This window comes from Pollachius pollachius, assembly GCF_949987615.1.
Source record: "Pollachius pollachius genome assembly, chromosome: 1".
NCBI lineage: Eukaryota > Metazoa > Chordata > Actinopteri > Gadiformes > Gadidae > Pollachius > Pollachius pollachius.
Genome location: NC_136934.1, coordinates 34,450,567 through 34,469,948, shown reverse-complemented (window position 1 = coordinate 34,469,948; position 19,382 = coordinate 34,450,567). Strand labels below are relative to the sequence as shown.

At 44.0% G+C, this 19,382-nt stretch overlaps 1 protein-coding gene across 2 annotated transcripts; it reads right to left on the bottom strand.

Moving 5' to 3' along the window:
• Positions 1–835: 835 nt before the first annotated feature.
• On the bottom strand, positions 836–15,060 carry LOC307071291 (uncharacterized protein). 2 transcript variants are annotated; one of them, XM_079730276.1, is made up of 6 exons: positions 14,911–15,060; positions 12,317–12,435; positions 12,083–12,211; positions 2,920–3,058; positions 2,556–2,657; positions 836–1,831 (listed from the first exon to the last, which is right to left on the bottom strand). In XM_079730276.1, the coding sequence occupies exons 1-6, from the start codon at positions 14,984–14,986 to the stop codon at positions 1,773–1,775; spliced, it is 624 nt and encodes a 207-aa protein (XP_079586402.1). In that variant the 5' UTR covers positions 14,987–15,060; the 3' UTR covers positions 836–1,772. The 2 variants fall into 2 exon arrangements, with proteins under 2 accessions (XP_079586402.1, XP_079586403.1); XM_079730277.1 differs by having other exon boundaries at positions 2,614–2,657.
• Between the last annotated feature and the right edge of the window lie 4,322 nt (positions 15,061–19,382).

Here is a 19,382-nt window from a genome sequence, read left to right as displayed (position 1 = left end):
TTACTTATTATGGCTATGGTTTTTCTACCAAATTACTCTAAAATATTCCTATTGCCCTTCCAATTAGCTCAATGGGGTTGTGAGAAAGTGGTCCCCCTTCTCACCGTCTCTTACATTCCAGCTAAAGGATTGTTGTATTTGTACTTCCGTCGCAGTAAGGGGCAGTATGTTAGTCCATCTAGCCTTGACCAATGTTCCCCATGAAAATGGTTTGACCTAACTGGCCTTCTTTGATCCACCTGTGAATAATTGCTTGCCTTATTTAGGGGTGTCTCTTTCTGTGGTGGGGTGGCTTGAAGTAAATAAAACTTCAGTTTTTCCAAAAGGAATTGCCGCTCGTTTTTGTCCACTCTCCAGTGAGTCCGTATCCCAATATTTGGCGTGACCACGTCGGTCCCTCACAGGGGTGTTATGGATCATCTGGTCTGGCACTGCATCAAAGGAAAAATACTAGCCAGGAAATTGTCAAAAGAGCCACTTGTGCGGTTGGTGTACTATGCAACTTGAGACCCTTCTTTCTCTTAATTAAGGTCTTATTTCAGTGGCAGTGATTAAATGGCATAGATGATTATGTTGAAGATCTTATAAGATGAATGACTACGTTTAAAAACAAAGTAGTTTTAGGATTGTTGGCTCATTAAAATAGAATACTAAATAAAGTAATGTGGGTCCTACAAAGGTGGTCATAGGGCTGCGGTCCAGAAACGGCAACCTTCCTCTGCAGGAACTTCATGCTGGGTCAATTGGCCAAGAAGTAACACTTACCACTTTAGTAAGCACCAATAAGCTACCAGAAACCATTCAGTAAGAAGAGACAAACTTCAATTAATGTGCATCATACAATTTTTATTAAGTTAAGGTCAGCAGAAAAGAAAAGACGAAGCAGAATGGCAGGTAACAGTGCACGCCTTTGAGTAAACTTTATATAACATAAAAAAAAAGATAACAAATAAACATCCCAATTAATACATTGAAATAGAAGTTTACATAATCGCACCATTACAGTACGAGTGTTAGTTAATCAAGGGCTTGTCTACATATTCCCAGTTGTTAGCTGAACATGACAACCACCCATGTCTTCTTCATCAGGAAATGTAGCGATGAAAAACCCAGCACCTATTTGATCTTTGATAATTGAAATTCATCCCTGAAACAGCACAAAAGGCACTGAGCGTTTACATGAACATTCAAATTCAGTGCAAATTGTTAAAATATCGACAGTTCATATATTAAGTAATCAATGTCTCACACAACGCAAGGTGAAAGACCTCCTTTGACCTACAGTTTACTTCACCAATACAACAAACATTAGTTTGCCGTTCACACTGCACACGTCCGTCGACGGATGACGGAGGGTGTGTTTGACGTATGGGGAACCCAATGTGAATGGCCGACCGATCCGTCGCTGCCAGAAAAATTGGAACATTTATCAATTTTTTGACGCAGGCAACTGAGCCAACAGAACGGACGGACCCACAATGCATTTTGAGAGCGCCCCATGCAAAGTCAATGAGATCCGTCAACGGACATGTGTAGTGTGAACGTTCCGTAGGGTTTGATGTCGTATGGACAAAATTTACAAGGCATCTAGCAGTAAAAATGGGTCTTTTGGCAGGTTAACAAATGATCCAACAACATTGTAACGGGTTCGAAGAATGAGAGCGGGCGGGGTTGTCGTTCTCTCTGCAGGAGATCGGTTTATTTTGCGATGCAAACTGAACAGAAATATCAAAAGGTAACAAAAAGGTCCATTTAGCCGTCTCTCGGTGGATCTAGCTCAGCGTCACGCTCGCTCCGGACCTCCCTGGACCGTTCGCTCCTGGGTCTCCTACTATAACAGAAAACAGGCACATAAGTACAGCCTCCCTGATTGACCTGAGTGCAGACACCTGCTCGTCACCAGGTTCAATCCCCCCCCCCGGCCAATCCCGTGCGCTCCAAACCTGTCCATACCCCCCCTGCAGGCCAGACGTCGCACGTCCCCCCACAAACATATTTGGCAAAATATTGTATTTTGTTGGAGAATGGAGGGCTGTGTTCCAAAAACGATTTACCAAGCCTTCCTTCTTAATGTTTAGTGAGAGTAGTGTGGAAATTAGACATCTTGAACGCTTTGGTATTATTAGAATGGCAGCGGACAAGAGTTGAACTTTGGTTAAAATGGGACGAGTGCACGCTTAATTTTGTTTGATTGCTGACTTTCAAGTTAAGAACAATATTAGCGTTTAACAAAAGGGAACTATTTGGGAACTACTACTCAATTTAACCGTTTCCCTTTCTTAAATATGAGACATTTAAATTATTATAATTATATAAATATTAATATATAATATAATAGTTTATCGGATAGCAGGTACAATGGTGATGGAGTTTTTGATTTTCTTGATCTATTGCTTACGTGATGAAAGACTTAAGATATTTTAGCTTGCATACTGAGGTTCACAGCCTTCCTATAACATTCTAAACAGAGACGTGCAAGGGGAAGGGAGGAGATAAAGTGCAGCAGAAAGAGAGGCTGGTGGTCCATGGTCGATGGAGCTTCACTCATGGTTCACCTTTGATGTGGTTGAAGTTAATTATCGCTGCTTCTCTTGCACGGTAGAGCTTAATTACCAGAACGATGAAAACAAAGAACAGCAGGGGAGCAGCTAACAAGCCTACAGTGGATGACAAACGACATATGATTACATTACAATAAAACTATTATCGATAATATATTATATCATATGACATTTGGTGGACACTCTTAGCACCTTTATAATATTGTGTGCATATTTTCATAGCATGGATGGGCTGTTCTCAATGAGTAGAAACTATAGTCATAGTAAATATGTACATTTCTTACTGGAGCGTAGCATTTGTGCGTGCATATATATGTATGGAAAGTTTATACACTAAACTATTATTATAAATTATTACCAAAGTAACGATGACGTAGTGACTGATCGTGATTGCTGTTGGGGACTGATTTGCCAATCGCTTCTGGAGTCACTGGGCAGTGGTCCTTGTTTGCGGTGTAATCCGTAATCTCGTCCAACCTTACGTTTCCGTCCGAGTCCTGTTAAAGTAAGACAGGGTAATCAAAACTAGTGATGGATTCAACGATTCTTTTCCTTGATTAAGTTCGCGTCGGTCAGTTCGCCAAGAAGAGTCGTTCAGAATCGTTCATTCGTTCGTTCAGTCGAGTTTCGCGTAGCGGTGAATCGAATCATGGAATGCACGGTTCTCAGCTGAATCGTCAGACTCAGCTCTATGGAGCCAGTATCCTGCCATAATTCAAACCTGAAAAAAAAAGTTTCAAAGGCTTGTAAGTCTGGGTTTGAAAACTCAACACCTTGTAAAGAAGGTTTTGCAACACTGAAAAATAAAAGATTATAGCCTGAAAGTATTTTTTAAACGTCTGCAAACATGATTTTTTGTTCTATTTTATCTTCATCATTTTCACCAACACATTTTCAAAGTTTAAAAAAATGTCACCAGCGCATTTACAGAGTTTCAAATCTGGCACTGTTCTAACAGTGTATTTCATTGTTACCCGGTTTTGAAACCTTGTAAATTGGATTCTGCAAACAGGTGTTCATACATTGAGAAATACGTTTTGAAAGGTTGAATATTTATTTTTAAAAACTTGTAAAGGTGTAAATTTACACCATTGCAATGTATTTTTTCAGAACTGACTTTTCAGCACTGAATTTCAGAGATTTGACCACACAGGCGCAAGCTTTGAGTCACGTGATTATTGGCAGTGTTCTGTCGCGCACTCGTTTTGACAGTTAAAGGTCAGAAATCGTTGAAAGGAAGAAAAAAAACATTCCTGGGGGCGGGACCATTTGGCTCTAAACCTATTGGTTGCTCTCTGCTGACGTATATTCCAATCACATGTGCCATTGACCGGGCTGTGCGTGATTGACAGTGCTCTGCCGATGACAAGAATAACAAGCGACCTGCGCGGTTGATTTTGTTTTCCATTTTCTGGAACCATGGCTGGGTACGGAACCTACGGAACCCGTAAAGGGACATGGGATAAAAAAAGCATGAGAAAGTATCTGGTGCGCACGAGAAAGTATGTTATGCGCATGAGAGAGTATGTCGAGCGCACGAGAAAGTATCTCGTGAGCACGAGAAAGTATCGTACGCATATGACTGGCAGTGTGTGTGTGTGTGTGTGTGTATTTTAAATGTGAATAAGTGCACATGTAAATCTATATTTTATTTTAATAAAGTATTTATTGTTCAGCATGATGCAGTCTAGTGATTTTGGGAGAAACAAGAAAGTATCGTGTACATATCACTGGCAGTGCGTGTGTGTGTGTACTTTAAATGTGAATAAGTGCACATGTAAATCTAGATTTTATTTTAATAAGGGTATTTATTGTTCAGCATGATGCAGTCTAGTGATTTGGGGTTGTCTGTGAAGTGTCCCTACCAAAGCTGAGACCAAATTTATTCCATGACGCCCATGGAATAAATTACCCAGCCTGACAAGAATCGGTGGCCGCTTCATTCCGACCATATTCCGACTTAAAAGTCACACTAACCATCTCGTAGTTGGAGAAAAGAGAGTATACGCGCTCCAATAGTGTGAGATAAAAATATAGCACATTCAATTGAATGATTTTAGCTTGTGTGTGCCCTAGCCCACGATAAATCACATACAAGCTAAAATCATTCAAATTAATGTGCTTTATTTTTATCTGAAATGATTGGATCACGTATACTCTATTGCGCTCCGCCTCCAACTTCGAGATGGTTAGTTACACTTTCCTGCTGTCGGCTCCCAGACCGAGGAGCACAGGCGAGACGTTCTCTCCAGGGCCAATGCTCTCTCGGGGGCAACACCCTTCACTTTTACCGACAGTGGGTCTGCTTATAGGTCGGAATGAAGCGGCCACCGATTCTTGACAGGCTGGGTACTTTATTCTTACACACAACCGGACTCGTTCATTACTTCACTAAACTGACACGCACGCTATCGCTCGCTCGTCCACACCCCCCCCCCCCCCCCACACACACACACACACACACACACACACACACACACACAAAGCCATTGATATGCGCACGATATTTAACCGTGCTCATGAGATACTTTCTCGTGCTCACCAGTTACTTTCTCGTACGCACCAGATACTTTCTCGTGCTCACGAGAAACGTTTAATTTTTATTTATTTTCCCCGGTGTATCTTTACGGGTTCCGTACCCAGCCATGGTTCCAGAAAATGGAAAACAAAATCAAGCGCGCAGATCGCTTGTTATTCTTGTCATCGGCAGAGCACTGTCAATCACGCACAGCCCGGTCAACGGCACATGTGATTGGAATGTATGTCAGCAGAGAGCAACCAATAGGTTTAGAGCCAAATGGTCCCGCCCCTCAGGCTATAATCTCTTTTTTCAGTGTTGCAAAACCTTTTTTACAAGGTGTTGAGTTTTCAAACCCAGACTTGCAAGCCTTTGAAACTTTTTTTTTCAGGTTTCAATTATTGCAGGATACTGGCTCCATACAGCTCCTCCCTCGTTCTCATTCTCAAACGATCGTGGAAGTCGGTAATCAATCAGAATGAACCAGGAAAGAACGAGACGGATTGACGAGACATTCAAATATTTGATTAATCTGGCATGAAACAGAAAGTACAAAGACAGCATGCATTTACCATTTCACTGATATTGAATCGTATTATCGTACGCTCGCTCACTAAGCCTCTTCCCTCTTCATCACTCACAGTCAGTGAACGAAAAGCAAGTCAGCGAGTCAGCGACTAGTGGGTCTGGGAGGAGTCGAGTCTGAGAACGAACGAGACAAATGGGACGGACGAAAGGGAAGAATCAGTTCGGTTCGTTCTTGTTAAAGATTCGTTCATTCGAATTGATTCGGTCGCGAATGACCCATCACTAATCAAAACATTTTATTTCAACAATTCTAACAAGGTAAAAACGATATGATTCTAAGATTATATCACAGCTGTGATAGTCTCAATTGTAGCCTAGTAAGCCTACCATAATGCCTTGTGGCAGACTCCACCCCAAAACCTTATATGGACTTCCTCCTTTAAGAGGGAAGGCAGTGCTTTGGGTTAAAATGGAGAGCAGGCTGCCACATGGGCAGCTAGCAAACACAGTGATCTTCTGGGAGAATTATTCCGCTGACGAGAGAGAGAGAGAAAGATAGACCTCTCTCTTTCTCCCCCCCCGGAAGTACATACCAGCTTATAAATACCACTAAACTGCTTGTGTGGTTGCTTTTAACGTGGTAGCATGGTAACCCCATAGCCACGAGCCTGCTACAGTTTGTAGCAGTCTTTAAATGCATAGGTAACACAATAGCCTAACTTCATGAATATTTCTGAATACGTCATGTCTCGCTTGCTATCCTACCCTGTCCCATGGTTGCTGACACATCACCAGTGTTGGGACTAACGCGTTATTAAGTAACGCGTTACAGTAACTACGTTACTTTTGCGGTAACGAGCACTGTAACTAATTACTTTGTCAAAATCAGTAACGCGTTATCGTTACTGCGATTTAAACAGGCTCGTTACTCGTTACTTCACGTGCATAACCCAGAACTACAGTTTCCGTGGTGGACGTGAAGCGGACGTGAGTCACGTGACGCAGCGACGCGCAAGTAAATGAATTAAAACAATGGCGGCAGTCGACGACGGTCCAGGCGTTGTATTTCTCTCATGGAAATATGCACATTATTTTTCCTTTCTGACAGTAAAAGACATAAGGAATATTTTGGTGACCTGTCTTCTTTGTGGAGGTTCGAAAACTCTAGCCACATCAAAAACTTGCAATTCTAATCTGATGAAACATCTTCAGAAACAACAGGCATCTACCAAGCTAGTTGAAAAAGACCCTGAAGGTAACACAGGTGATGCTGCTAACGTCAGCTCCGCCGACGCTAAAGGAGAAGCCACTCCAGTCGAACAACGAAAGCTTGATTTTACAAAGCCTGTTGCACAGTCTATAACCCAGACACAGCTAAACAAATGATGGAGATGTATGGACAAAGACTGATATAGACGTAGACATACTAACATAGACTACTAAAGCACATTATCCTCCATTATTGATTTCATCAATTGTTTTATTTATCTAAACGGCCAGAGTGGAGGAAATATTATTTTTTTTAAACATTAACTATGTTTGTGAGGCTGAAAGTACTTTTTATTTATTTAGTTTCTCTTTGTGAGGCTGAAAATACTTTTAAGTTTGCCCATCATTATTGATGATGAGGTCTCCAGTTGGTGGAGTTTAGCTGTTTTGAGTTAAGGTTAACTTACAAAGAACGGATAAACCTCACTGTGTTTACATTGAAAACATCTATTGTATCAGTTTTGCACTATTGATTCCTACAGTTGCTAAATGGTCTGAGGCACAGTTTAATTTTTGCACTGCCAAAACTATACTTTGTACCTGTTTCAATGGCTACGATAAATATGCCTATCAAAAGTTTCAAAACATACTGTATGTTGTGTTTTGTTGATCCACTGCTTCATCGTAGTGATACTGGGTACAATGATCAAATTTTACAGTTGTTTTGTCGAACACTAAGCCACATCAACCCCAAAATAATGTGTGTGCATTTGTAGAGGGTTGGAAACAATGGAAATATTTCATTCATTTGCACTCACACTACTACACTGCTATGGCACGTTCAGGTCACTAGTGGCGCATTGCGCTTGTGGTAGGATAGGACTTACATGTAAGCAAGCCAGAGGACTGGCAGCCTCCCTAGCTATCCAGTTAGGGAGGCAACACATAAGATACAAATAAGATAATTTAGAAAAAAAAAGTTACTTTCCCTAGTAACTAGTTACCTTGAAAGTAACGAGTAACTTAAAGTAACTGAGTTACTTTTGAAAGAAGTAACAAGTAACTGTAACTAAGTTACTAATTTAAAGTAACTTGCCCAACACTGCACATCACTGAGGGCAGTGGTGGTGCCACCTCATAAGGGCCTCTTCTCCAACCAACACATTGATGGAGAGCCTGCCCCTCCCGTTCAGACAGATTCACAGCCGACCTGGACCAGGTTGAGCCAATCACATCACTTTATCTAATATGGGGCAATTTTGATACGATGACTTTACAGAGGAGCACCGTTGGGGCGCTTTCACAAGCAACCAAGATGGCAACCGCTGACGAGGCATTTTTTTTTTTTATCCATTATCGACAGTACAGAATGAACTAGATGGTATATTTTCACTTTATGAAGATAAATAATTGCTCCAGTTTGCGCGCATAACCAGGACAAATATAGATGACCCTTATAAAAACACAGAGGATTACAGTGTGAATTCATACGCAGATTAACAAAACAGTCTATATGAAGCGTACAAGTCTCTATGATAGGGTTGGTAGGGTCCAATATTCAACCGTGATATACTGTTCTATACAATTATGACAGGGTAAGGGTCTTTAAATTGACCGTATCAAAAATTGTTGCCAGTTATAAACGGTTGTTTAAACACTTATTTTTTCCAACATATTCAAATGTTTGTCATTGATCTGGGGTCATGCTCACTGTCCACTGCTGGAGCAGGGAAATATTATGACGTCATTAATCAGTGGGATGTCCTGAGCAAAAGGCATGAGCCTATGATAGCGAACATGCTAAAATGGCTAATTCAAAAAAGAAATGCGATATCCCCCTTCTGGTAGAATTATCTTTTCAAACTAAACGAGAAGGGTCAATATGTGCACAAAGCTTAGTCTTTAAAGATATTGATAAAGCAAGGTATAAATTGCTGAAAGACATATTTTGCTCCACAGCCTTAAAAAGCAGGTAGGTTCTCAAGCTGGCTAGCTACGTCGCTCCTCCTACCGATGAAACTGCTTGTCAAAATCTCTTCGTTTGAAGCAACCGATTGGCAGATATAATGCTGATTTAATAATTGCGTTTCGTCTTCTAGGCCTAGCCAAGCCTTCTAACACAAAGCTTATGAAGGTCATAATTCATCACTAGTCTTTAACTCGAACACTCCTGGTAGCCCATTACTGGATTTGAACCTCAATATTTTGGGGGGGTTAACAACTTAAAAGTTTAAATTGCCTATTCCTAATGAATGACATTCATTAGGCATTTTCATAAACTAAAATACAGATTTGCAGGAAGACAGGTAAACACGCAGGCAGGTTAGTAGGCAGAAATATGTCTTTACTCGCGAGTTTCAGGATAAGTCATCCATTCGTTTACCGCAATAACTCAGATCGTCATTGCTGTCTTAGTTCTAAGTACTTGGGAACAGAGAATGTGGGTTGTGGCCATCACACGCAACATCAGTGATAAGTAGGGTATTCTTTTCAAAGTTATACTGCCTACTACTACTTTTGACTTACTGTAGGTGGCTGGCGGGGTTCTTCATGTAAAAGTAGCATGTTCAGTTAGATCTCGGCTTCTATCTCTGGTGTGTTGCGAGACATTTAGGCCCCGTTTACACGAGGACGCTTGCGGGTAAAAACGACCAAATATTTTATCGGAAGTGCCTTTTGTTTAGACGGTGACGGCGTTTTTGTGGCTTAAGCATGCGCTCAGACATGTTGGTGTATCACAGCGCCACCTAGCCGCCTGACATGCATACCCAATCGAAATCCACACACTTTTGCGTCACCGTATGCACGCAGATTTCCTCCCAAAAACGCTTGTCTAAACGCGGAATATAAAGTGAAGACGCGACGCCACTTTTGCATGTTCTGTTTAGACCGTCATCATGTAAACGTAGCTTTTGTCTCAGAGCAATCAATTAGACTTGAGATATTGTTGGGAAAAATAGTCTGCCTAGTTACTTGAACAGATAAACTGAGACGGAGAGGAGATAAAATTGTCGGCACGAGGGCCTCAGATTTATTTAGTAAGGTGAAAAAGGTTATACTGAGCTATAGAGCGTAAGAGATCGAGCAAGCGAAAATGTCTAAGTCCCCAACAGCGCTGAGGTCGTCCGGAGCTTCGCCTCCGTAGAGGTTCTGCTTCGAATGAGCGTAATGTCCTTCAGGGTGTATCAGTCTTATGTGTTTTCTTCTAGCGAATTGTGTGTTGCGAGTTGTGTGTGTCAAGGCTGGTGTGGGGGTTTCTCGAGAGCACCTGCCTGGCCTTGAGCACCCCGGGCTGTGGCCGAGTGTTATCAGCAGATAGATTTGAATGAGTGTGTGCATTGTGTGAGCATCTGAAGGCCCCTAACATTGGGACATGTCTTCACCATGGGCCTTAACGTGTGCCTATATCTATACTGTATATGTGGTGTGTTTGTTAGGTTATTTTGGCCATCCATATCTAACCGGACACCCTGGTATCCAAGGACAAAGCGCCGCCCCATCTGTACAAAACGCATCAAGACACAGTAAGTAATGTCTTGCCTTTGTGTCCATCTGGAAGGAATGTTGACGAACATTAGAGAATACCGCAGATGAGAAGGACATCAAGTGATGTATTGCGTGTAAAAAATATTCAAAATAGTTGAAAACTCGGAATGTCTGAATGAACACATAGCTTACTAGTGGGTGTTTGGTTCGGCTATTATGAGGTTGAGGGATTGTAAAGTGCCCCCTGTTGTCAAATGTTGGTGTAAAGTTGAGATTCCGTATCTGACATCTGTATGTCATGCATGGGTGTTTTGCTTTCACAAACAGGTTATCGGCTGTTTCACTACCAAATCTGTCCATGCGCATCTTTCAGAGTGGAGTATCTAGCCCCCAGACAGTGATTTAAAAAAAAAAATGAGTCACATTGATTACAGAAAGGAAAATAGAAAGATATTCCAAGGTGTCTTTTGAAGGACACCTTGGAATATCTGTTTATTTCCTAGCCAGTGGAACCTAGTTTACGACAAAAACAACACAATTCACGCAGCTCAGTTGCTGCACTTAACGTTGTTATGGCAATGGGTGAGCTGTGGTTTGGAGCAGAGCTATTGTTTGGAGTAAAAGCCTGCTAAAATATTTATCTTTAAATTTGTAAATTAATCAAGTGCACTATTAAGGTGATACATCTTCATAGGTTTGTGTAAATGACACTTTAATAGGAACTCATAAAGTTGTTTGCAACTTGAACGGTGCTTACATTGCGCACATTAATGTTCCTCATCACAGCGTCGCAATCCTATCACAGGAATCTAGAATCAATATGTTCGGAGGTTGTTCTGAATATTGTGTTCGTATAACATGTTCATGTATTAAATACAGGATGTATGAGGGCATGTTACATAAAATGAAATAATGGTCATTGTTCGTAAACAAGTGCATATGGATATGTACGATAACTGTTGGAGAGGGCGGGGGGAAGGCGATGGCAACCACCATAGCAAACACGTGGACGCAGGCCTATTGAAAAGTCATAAATTCTCTTTATAACGAGAGCTGTATCTGACCATTGACCATCCACTTCTGAAATTCTATGAATGAAATTCATACTGACGGTATGACACTATATCCCTATTCTCACCGACTCATCTTGAATTTAATAGACCATTCAATAGATTCATTTTTTGTTTTTAAAAAATCGTAAACCCCGGCCGAAACAGTGGAAAGGTGAGAGAGGGAGCCATAGAGAGAGACACTGATGCACTGAGAAGCCAAGTAACTGATAAGGGCCTCCGTGTGTGTGTGTGTGTGTGTGTGTGCGCGTGTGCGTGTGCGTGTGCGTGCGTGCGTGCGTGCGTGCGTGTGTGTGTGTGTGTGTGTGTGTGCGTGTATATATATATATATATATATATATATATATATATATATATATATATATATATATATATATATATATATTTCTGAGAAACGCTCCCATTCAAAATGCATGGGTTTACATTTTGTTCTATGTAGCATGAAAAAGTCAGAGAAACGCTCCCATCAAAATGCATTGGTTTACCTTTCGTTCTGTGTCGCACGAAAAAAGTCGGACAATCGTGCTCTGGGACACAATTCAATAGCTTAACGTTTTTGAGCATGAGCACGAAATCGCGTGATACCGGGTTGGATCCCTTATATACAGACTTTCAGAGTAGTAGAAATGTAGCTGCATTGCATTAACAACATGAGAAGTTTAGGCTACTATATCATTCTAGGTTGCAGGTGATTCTAGGTGTTAACATACCAGGCAAACCGTTTTGAGTGTGACATTAGGACATCTGTCCATGCTGATCTTCCCTGAGGAAACGTTGGTGCAGGGAGCCTGACACTCAGGAGGATGGGCCAGCTGGTCCGGATGATAGTCAGCGATGTTCTGAAATTAATGTAATTCATAAATATTAATTAATAAAGATTCATTTTAAATATGAATGTTATTTATCAATGCATTTTATTTTGAATATGTTATTATATATTACACCGTTTTCGCTGATCGCCAAGTCTGTTCACAGCCTTCAAGGTCATCAACCTTGATCTCTGGGAATCCGCAGCATGGATAGGACTTAGATACCGTCTCCACTGTAGCATTTATAGCAGAGACTGATGACACGTACACACACACGTTAAACAATGGATCTGTCCAAAAGGACATAATGGATCATTGCGAGACATTTAAGACATTATCATTTTCGCTACATCCAATGATTATTATAATCTATTTTAATTTACTACAAGCTGCAATACATAATATTTATTTTATAATAACCTTAGGGCGCACTCACACTAGGCCATCTGTACCATGCCCAAGTCCGTTTGACACCTCTGCGGCCCTAAAGTCTAGATCGTTTGGCTAGTGTGAGCACGCCAACCATACTCAAGTACAGTTCAATTCCGTGGCCTGAGCACACTTCGGAGAGGTGTGCTCAGGCCACGGTACAGATGCTTATGAGCCGACACGCACACACGCACGGCTACACAACCAGAGCTGGATGACGTATAGTCCACGCGACCCCATTAAACAATAAACATGGGGGCAAGCGGTTCTTGAGTGAGTTCACGTTGGTGCGATAGTGAAGTTGAGTTTTTAATCTAATCAATAAATCCCCCGTTCGTCACGGCGCGGGCTTTCTTGGTACACTGGAGAAGGCGGGGCTGCGCACAGAGGCTAGACTCTTTAGAATAATTCGCAAATGTTTACATTTTTTTATGAATGAAGACACCCGCATGCAATAATAAGTTCACGTCTGATTGTAGGCTACAAAGGTGATAAACTATTTACATGTGCAAAAACGCCAACATATTCTTTATTTTGCTGCCCACTTGTTTTTTATCCCGGCAAAAGCCTCGTAAGGACAGTTCCAATCATACTTGAGTACGGTACAGGTGTCAAACGTACTTGGGCACGGTACAGATGGTCTAGTGTGAGTGCGCCCTTAGAGTAACTGAATGTGTATGAAGCAGCATATTTCTACATTGGTGCTATAGTCCGGGGCGGTTTGTTCCACTGGGCGATTGGGCGACTCCCTATGGAAGGACATTACCAGAAAAACCTCTTAGAGACGTTAATTTAGGTTGCAACAACGTAACCACAATTGGCACGTTAACGTAACCAAAATCGACACGTTAAAGGTCCCATGGCATGAAAATGTCACTTCATGAGGTTTTCTAACATTAATATGAGTTCCCCTAGCCTGCCTATGGTCCCCCAGTAGCTGATTTTAGCGTCAAACGATCACAAAACTAATATAGTCGAGTTTTCGATTATTATTATTTCTTTTATTTTTCATTAAATGTTTTATAGAAAGCGCAGAACAGCGTGATTATGATTTTGTCCATAATCGAGCAGCCCTAGACTGTTCCCAAAACATGAATGTGACGATATGAATGTATACATACCGTCAATGTATTCATTGTATGCATAATATTTCCGCTTATTGTGCTTCTTTGTTCATAATTACTCACAACCTAATGTTATCTTATATAACATTAGGAAAAAAATATAGACACACAAACAGACATTCACAAAAACATCACAAAGTGATTATGGAAATGCAGAGTTGCAGCTCGAGGCATGAAACGATCGATGTAGACACTAATGATCAGATATAAACACCATAGACCAGGGGGCGCCAACCTTAAACACGCGTGTTACTATTGGCACGCGGTAGTGTAATCATTTGGACATTGACGATAAGCGTGCGAGAGGGTATTATTAATTTTTTTAATATATATTTGTATTTACTTTTTTTATCATTAGTATTTGATTATTAAATATGGAAGTGCCCTTTCAGCTGCAAGCCAAATCAACTCGTAAACTAAATAAAACAGGCCACACAAAAGCCAATGTCAGTATAGTTTCAATACCACTGCGGCTTCCCGCTCACAATTTCCACGGGAATCGCAGTGTGACGGTTCGGGTTCGGGACATGATGGCAAGCACACTGCCTAAGGAAGCTAAAATTAATGTTCAGGCATTGCAGCCCTGATGGATGGAAAAGCGAGGTTTTGTTTTAAAAAACGCAGAAAACGTTGAGTGTTAAGCTGTGTTTTGAGACAAAGACCGAGAAAACATTCAAAGATCAGGCAGAATCCATCGAACATGCCGTGTCCAGTTATGGGAAGCAAGCCAACACCCTCAAAGTCGTTGCCACTGCTAAAACCCATGTGGGTGAAGCAAGCTATCGCATTTCTCATACTATTGCGAAACACAGTAAGCCATCCACTGATGACGAAAAATTATAGGATTTAAAAAAAAATTGTAGCTCAGAGGTTCTGTTTATCACACAAAGATGATCAAATCGATAGTAGTACGCTATCGACCATCCATGGTCGATAGCCTACTACTAGTGTCGTCGGTTGACAAATAGGAAATTGCTTAGTCAGAGCTTATATACTACAGATGATTCATCAGTGATTCCTTTAGCAACTTAAAGCAGAAGGAGTGAGTAACCAACACTATTATTCTTCGAGTAGTATGAGAATGAACTTGTTCACCGCACCATTTGTAAGATAACTAGCACACCGGTAGGACTACTGGAGTAGCTATTCACAACTCACTTCAATCAACTCACTTACCAATGATCAAAAGGTTATTCAGCACTGCGATGCCACTCGTGTTTGATTTTGCATAACTCATTGCCAAATGAGTCATGAATGAATCATTGAGACAAAGACCGAGAAAACATTCAAAGATCAGGCAGAATCAGTGATTCATTGAATTTTCCATTGCTGGCCGCACGTGTTTCTTCCTGTTTTCTTCTTCTGCTTGTAAGATTGTTTAGCGTAGTACTGCCTTCTACAGGTTCGATGTTGAACTACATTCAGACACAGTCCTGTATTGTGCAGGAATTGCAAAATTGCCTTGGAGATGAATTTATGGTTCTCACAGGGTCCAAACATATTTTATACACTTCAGAAAAACATGTTTTACCTTCTCAGAACTCCCACATTCACATGAACCAGACACCTGTTTTCCTAAAATAAATAAAAAGTGATTGAACCAGCCTTAATCTACACAGTTTAACTGAATCCCTACGGGAATGAAAAGTGCAGGTACATCTCTTTTAACTTCAGATTGTAAAGAGAAAAAGTGTCTACCACTGCTTTCTTTTTCCCACCCTCTATGCCATCCCATCATTAAGTAGTAGCTGAAGTTTAACGCTACCAGCTAGCCACTCGGTGCGGACATAGTTCATAGCCCCGTCCACCCGCAGTCCTTGCCGACACTGCTGCAGCTCACGTTCAGCCCTGTCGTGCAGCCACAGCGCATGGGAAACCTCAGCCGTCTCGGTGGCGGGAGGGGTGGCCGTCCGGACCCGGCCCTTCCGCTGCCTGGACTTGACCCCCACGTTCCTTGTGTCGGGGGCAGGGCTGCCCCAGCCGCGTCCACGGATGCACTGGCGGCAGAGCTCCGCGACGGCGGCAGAGCTCCACCTCAGACCGTTCTGCCTGGTCCAGAGCTGCATCGAGGGTCTGGGGCTCGGTGAAGCGGACATGCTGCCCCTGACACTCCGGCTGCAGTCCCCGCAGGAAGGCAAGGAGCGCCAGGGCCTCCCGTGCAGCCGCGGAGAATTCCGGGTAGCAGCGTCGGGTCAAGAGCTGGACGTCAGTGGCGTAGACCCCAGGCTCTCCTCCTCCTTGCGGCGGTGAGAAGCCAGAAACTGCCGGCTCTGGTCGCCGAAGACCCGTTCACCGAAGCGCCTCTCCAGTGCTCTGATCAGGGCCTGAAGGTCTCGCTGGTCCGCTTGGTCCAGGTAGAGCAGCACCCGTGTTGCCGTCCCCTCCAACGCCAGAGCAAGATGGACAACCGCCTCCTCGACACCCCAGCCGTTGTGCCACTATGCAAGCCTGAACTGGGCCAGGTATGGCTCCAGCTGCGTTACCCCGGAGAACTTCGGCAGCCAAACCGCTGTCCTTGCCACCAGGGGGCGGTGGGCAGCTGCTGGTTCTCAGGCCCTTCCGGTCTTGGCCACAGGGGAGCGCTGCATTCCCATAACGCAGGGTGCGTCGTTCTCCATGGGCTCGACCGTCGTTCTCGAGTCCCTCACCGCGTGCGCAGGCCAATAAAAAACCCAAACCCGTTAACCCCACTTAACAGAACAACAAAACAAGTTGACAAAAGCCCCTTTTGTCAACTGACAACCCCAATTCCTAGGATCCCCTGCGCGACCCCGGAGGAGTCGCCACAATATTGTGGCGAGCAGCACGGGAAGGACGAGACGGGAGCCCAGGTTGAACAATTAGGCAGTTCCGTGCCCCATACACCGCACGACTACGGACTGCCTTTATTAACGACCACGAACATTACAGAAACACGGGACACCTGACCAACACACACACACAACACTCTCACTAATGGTCCCGATCACACAACAATGGAACAACACACAATTAACACACAACCAATAAAGACCCACAACCCGTTAACCCCACTTAACCTAACAGAATAAATTAACAAAACCCCTTTTGTCAACTGACAACCCCAATTCCCAGAATCCCTGCGGCTCCGGAACATGGTGCCCACACCCGTGGTCGCCACACAGCCCCCACCTTAGGGGTCAGACGTCCCGTCGACCCCAACACCCAACACATAGTCCCGAATGTTCAGGGGGTCGGCGCCGCCGCCTTGGCCCCTGCCAGCGGCGGCCCCGTTGCGGCGCAGCCTTCCTCCCTGGTTGGGACGCCCGTCTCCAACAGTCCCTAGAAGTCCTGGGGGTGTGGTCGGGGACCACCGCCATCGGGGCCCCCACCAGTTCCTGCCGTAGGGCGGCGCTGGAGCGCCGTCCGTTCACCCCATCCTCCGCCGCCCTCCGACGCCTGGCCCTCCGACGGCCACGCCGGCGGCTGGGATGGACTGGACGCTGTCCAGTCCGCCCGCAATCCTTGACCCACCAACACTGCTCCGGCTCGAGGTCCGGTGGCCTGGGTTTCCGGACCCGGTCCTTGTCCTGCCCGGACTGGAATGCCACTGTGCCACGGGAGAGGGCTGTCCCAGCCGCGTCCTCCCGGGCACCACAGCGGCGGCAGCAGTACTTGGCCGGACCACACTGGTCCTGGCAATCATCCTCCCTGGACGGCTGCAGGCTGGGTTGGTCGCAAAACTCCCGCTCTGCCCGTTCCGCCACGTCGAGGGCCACATCGAGGGTCGGGGGCATGATGAGGCGGACGTGCTGTCCCAGCTGCGGCGGGGAAAGTCCCTGAAGGAACGCATGAAGGGCTAGTTCCTCCCTAGCCGCAGCAGGGAAGTCGGGGTAGCCCCGCTGGGCGTACTGCAGTACATCGGCTGCGTAGACCCCCAACCGTTCCCCCTCCTGGCGGCGGCGGCTGGTTAGCAGCTCCCGGCTGTCGTTCACGGCCGCCCGCTGCCCGAAACGCCTCTCCAACGCCCGGATCAAGGCCCGGGGGTCCCGTTGGTCCTCCCGTTGGTCCGCTGCGCTCCCACAACGCAGGGTGCGTCGGCGTCGGTTGGGGCTTCCATGGGCTCGACCGTCAATCCCAATCCTTAATCCACGTGCGCAGGCCAATCCCACTTCTGACACCAATGTGGCGAGCAGCACGGGAAGGACGAGACGGGAGCCCAGGTTGAACAATTATGCAGTTCCGTGCCCCATACACCGCACGACTACGGACTGCCTTTATTAACGACCACGAACATTACAGAAACACGGGACACCTGACCAACACACACACACAACACTCTCACTAATGGTCCCGATCACACAACAATGGAACAACACACAATTAACACACAACCAATAAAGACCCACAACCCGTTAACCCCACTTAACCTAACAGAATAAATTAACAAAACCCCTTTTGTCAACTGACAACCCCAATTCCCAGAATCCCTGCGGCTCCGGAACATGGCGCCCACACCCGTGGTCGCCACAATATGATAAAAATGCAAACGTGCTAATCCCGCTAGACCTCTGAAGAAGAAGTCCCACCTCCGAGGCTCTTGGTTCCATGTTTTAATGTCTAAAATAACATGGGGGGTTTTGAATTATGTACGTGACAAACTCTGTAGATGGCGAAGAAGTAAAAGCTGCTCAGGTTTTGAAATACACACTTTTTTCCATCTAGATTCAACTTCAACTCAGAGGGGCGCTGTTTCGCGCATTTTGAAATGCTCAATGAGACAGAAAATGTGGAAGAAATGACAGCAACACAGCACCAAAGAATAACCAAAACTGTTAATATAAATGTTTTTATTGGATGTCTAAAAAACAGGGAAGCCTGGCTTCCCTTGGCCTCCGGGAGAAAACGCCACTGTAATTAACCGCTGTCAAGGAAAGTGGATTTTCTGCCGTCTTTCGTAGCACTCCGCAAGTAGTCCGGTAACTTATCAACCCCACTCAGAGCCATAGAGAGAGAAGAGATGCGACACTCTCTGATCTTGCCGGCAGGGTTGTCACGTGGTTCATGTAAGCCTGTATAGTTCCAAAACACGCCGCTCTGCCGTGTTCTTCAATGGGACTGACAGCAGCGATTGCAATATTGAATGGTAAATATAAATTAAAAACACACACACTCAAGTACTGTCCCGACTAATGTTGCATATTTGTAAATGTCAGTTTTACATTTGGAGTGGTAGGGTGACAACTGCAAGCTACTTAGATACTTAGATACGCTAACCCTATAAGTTTGAGGAAAAGCTTCACTTTCGTGTTAGCATGGGTAGCACTAGGCTACTGACTTTAGTGGCTTAACCTTACTACATCTGTTCTGAAATCAAAGACGATTCAAGATGTTCATTTTTGCGCAACTGGACTATTGGATTTTCTTGATTTTGCTTGTAATTCCGATTCACTTACCCGTGGTCAGAGAGCGATTGAGAAAGCAGAGTAGCAACAGTCCATTTAGCATTTAGTTTCCAGGCAACTTCTTCCAAGATGATATGATACTTGATACTTGTAAGACTAAGCCATACAAAAAGTATCACATATATTAAAGAATAACAAATGAATGTTAGATGAATGAAATAGTATTTTTTTTATTAAACAATGGGTGAGACAACAAGAATGTGTGTGTGTGTGTGTGTGTGTGTG

Bases quoted from the DNA above. Each gene is read 5' to 3' on its own strand.
- LOC307071291 (XM_079730276.1), bottom strand. From the start codon at position 14,986: ATGACTCATTTGGCAATGAGTTATGCAAAATCAAACACGAGTGGCATC. The intron at 12,436-14,910 runs GTAAGTGAGTTG...ACGTGTCATCAG, and splicing joins GAATAACCTTTTGATCATTG to TCTCTGCTATAAATGCTACA. The intron at 1,832-2,555 runs GTGAACCATGAG...TTTCTGTTATAG, and splicing joins TAACTTCAACCACATCAAAG to TAGGAGACCCAGGAGCGAAC.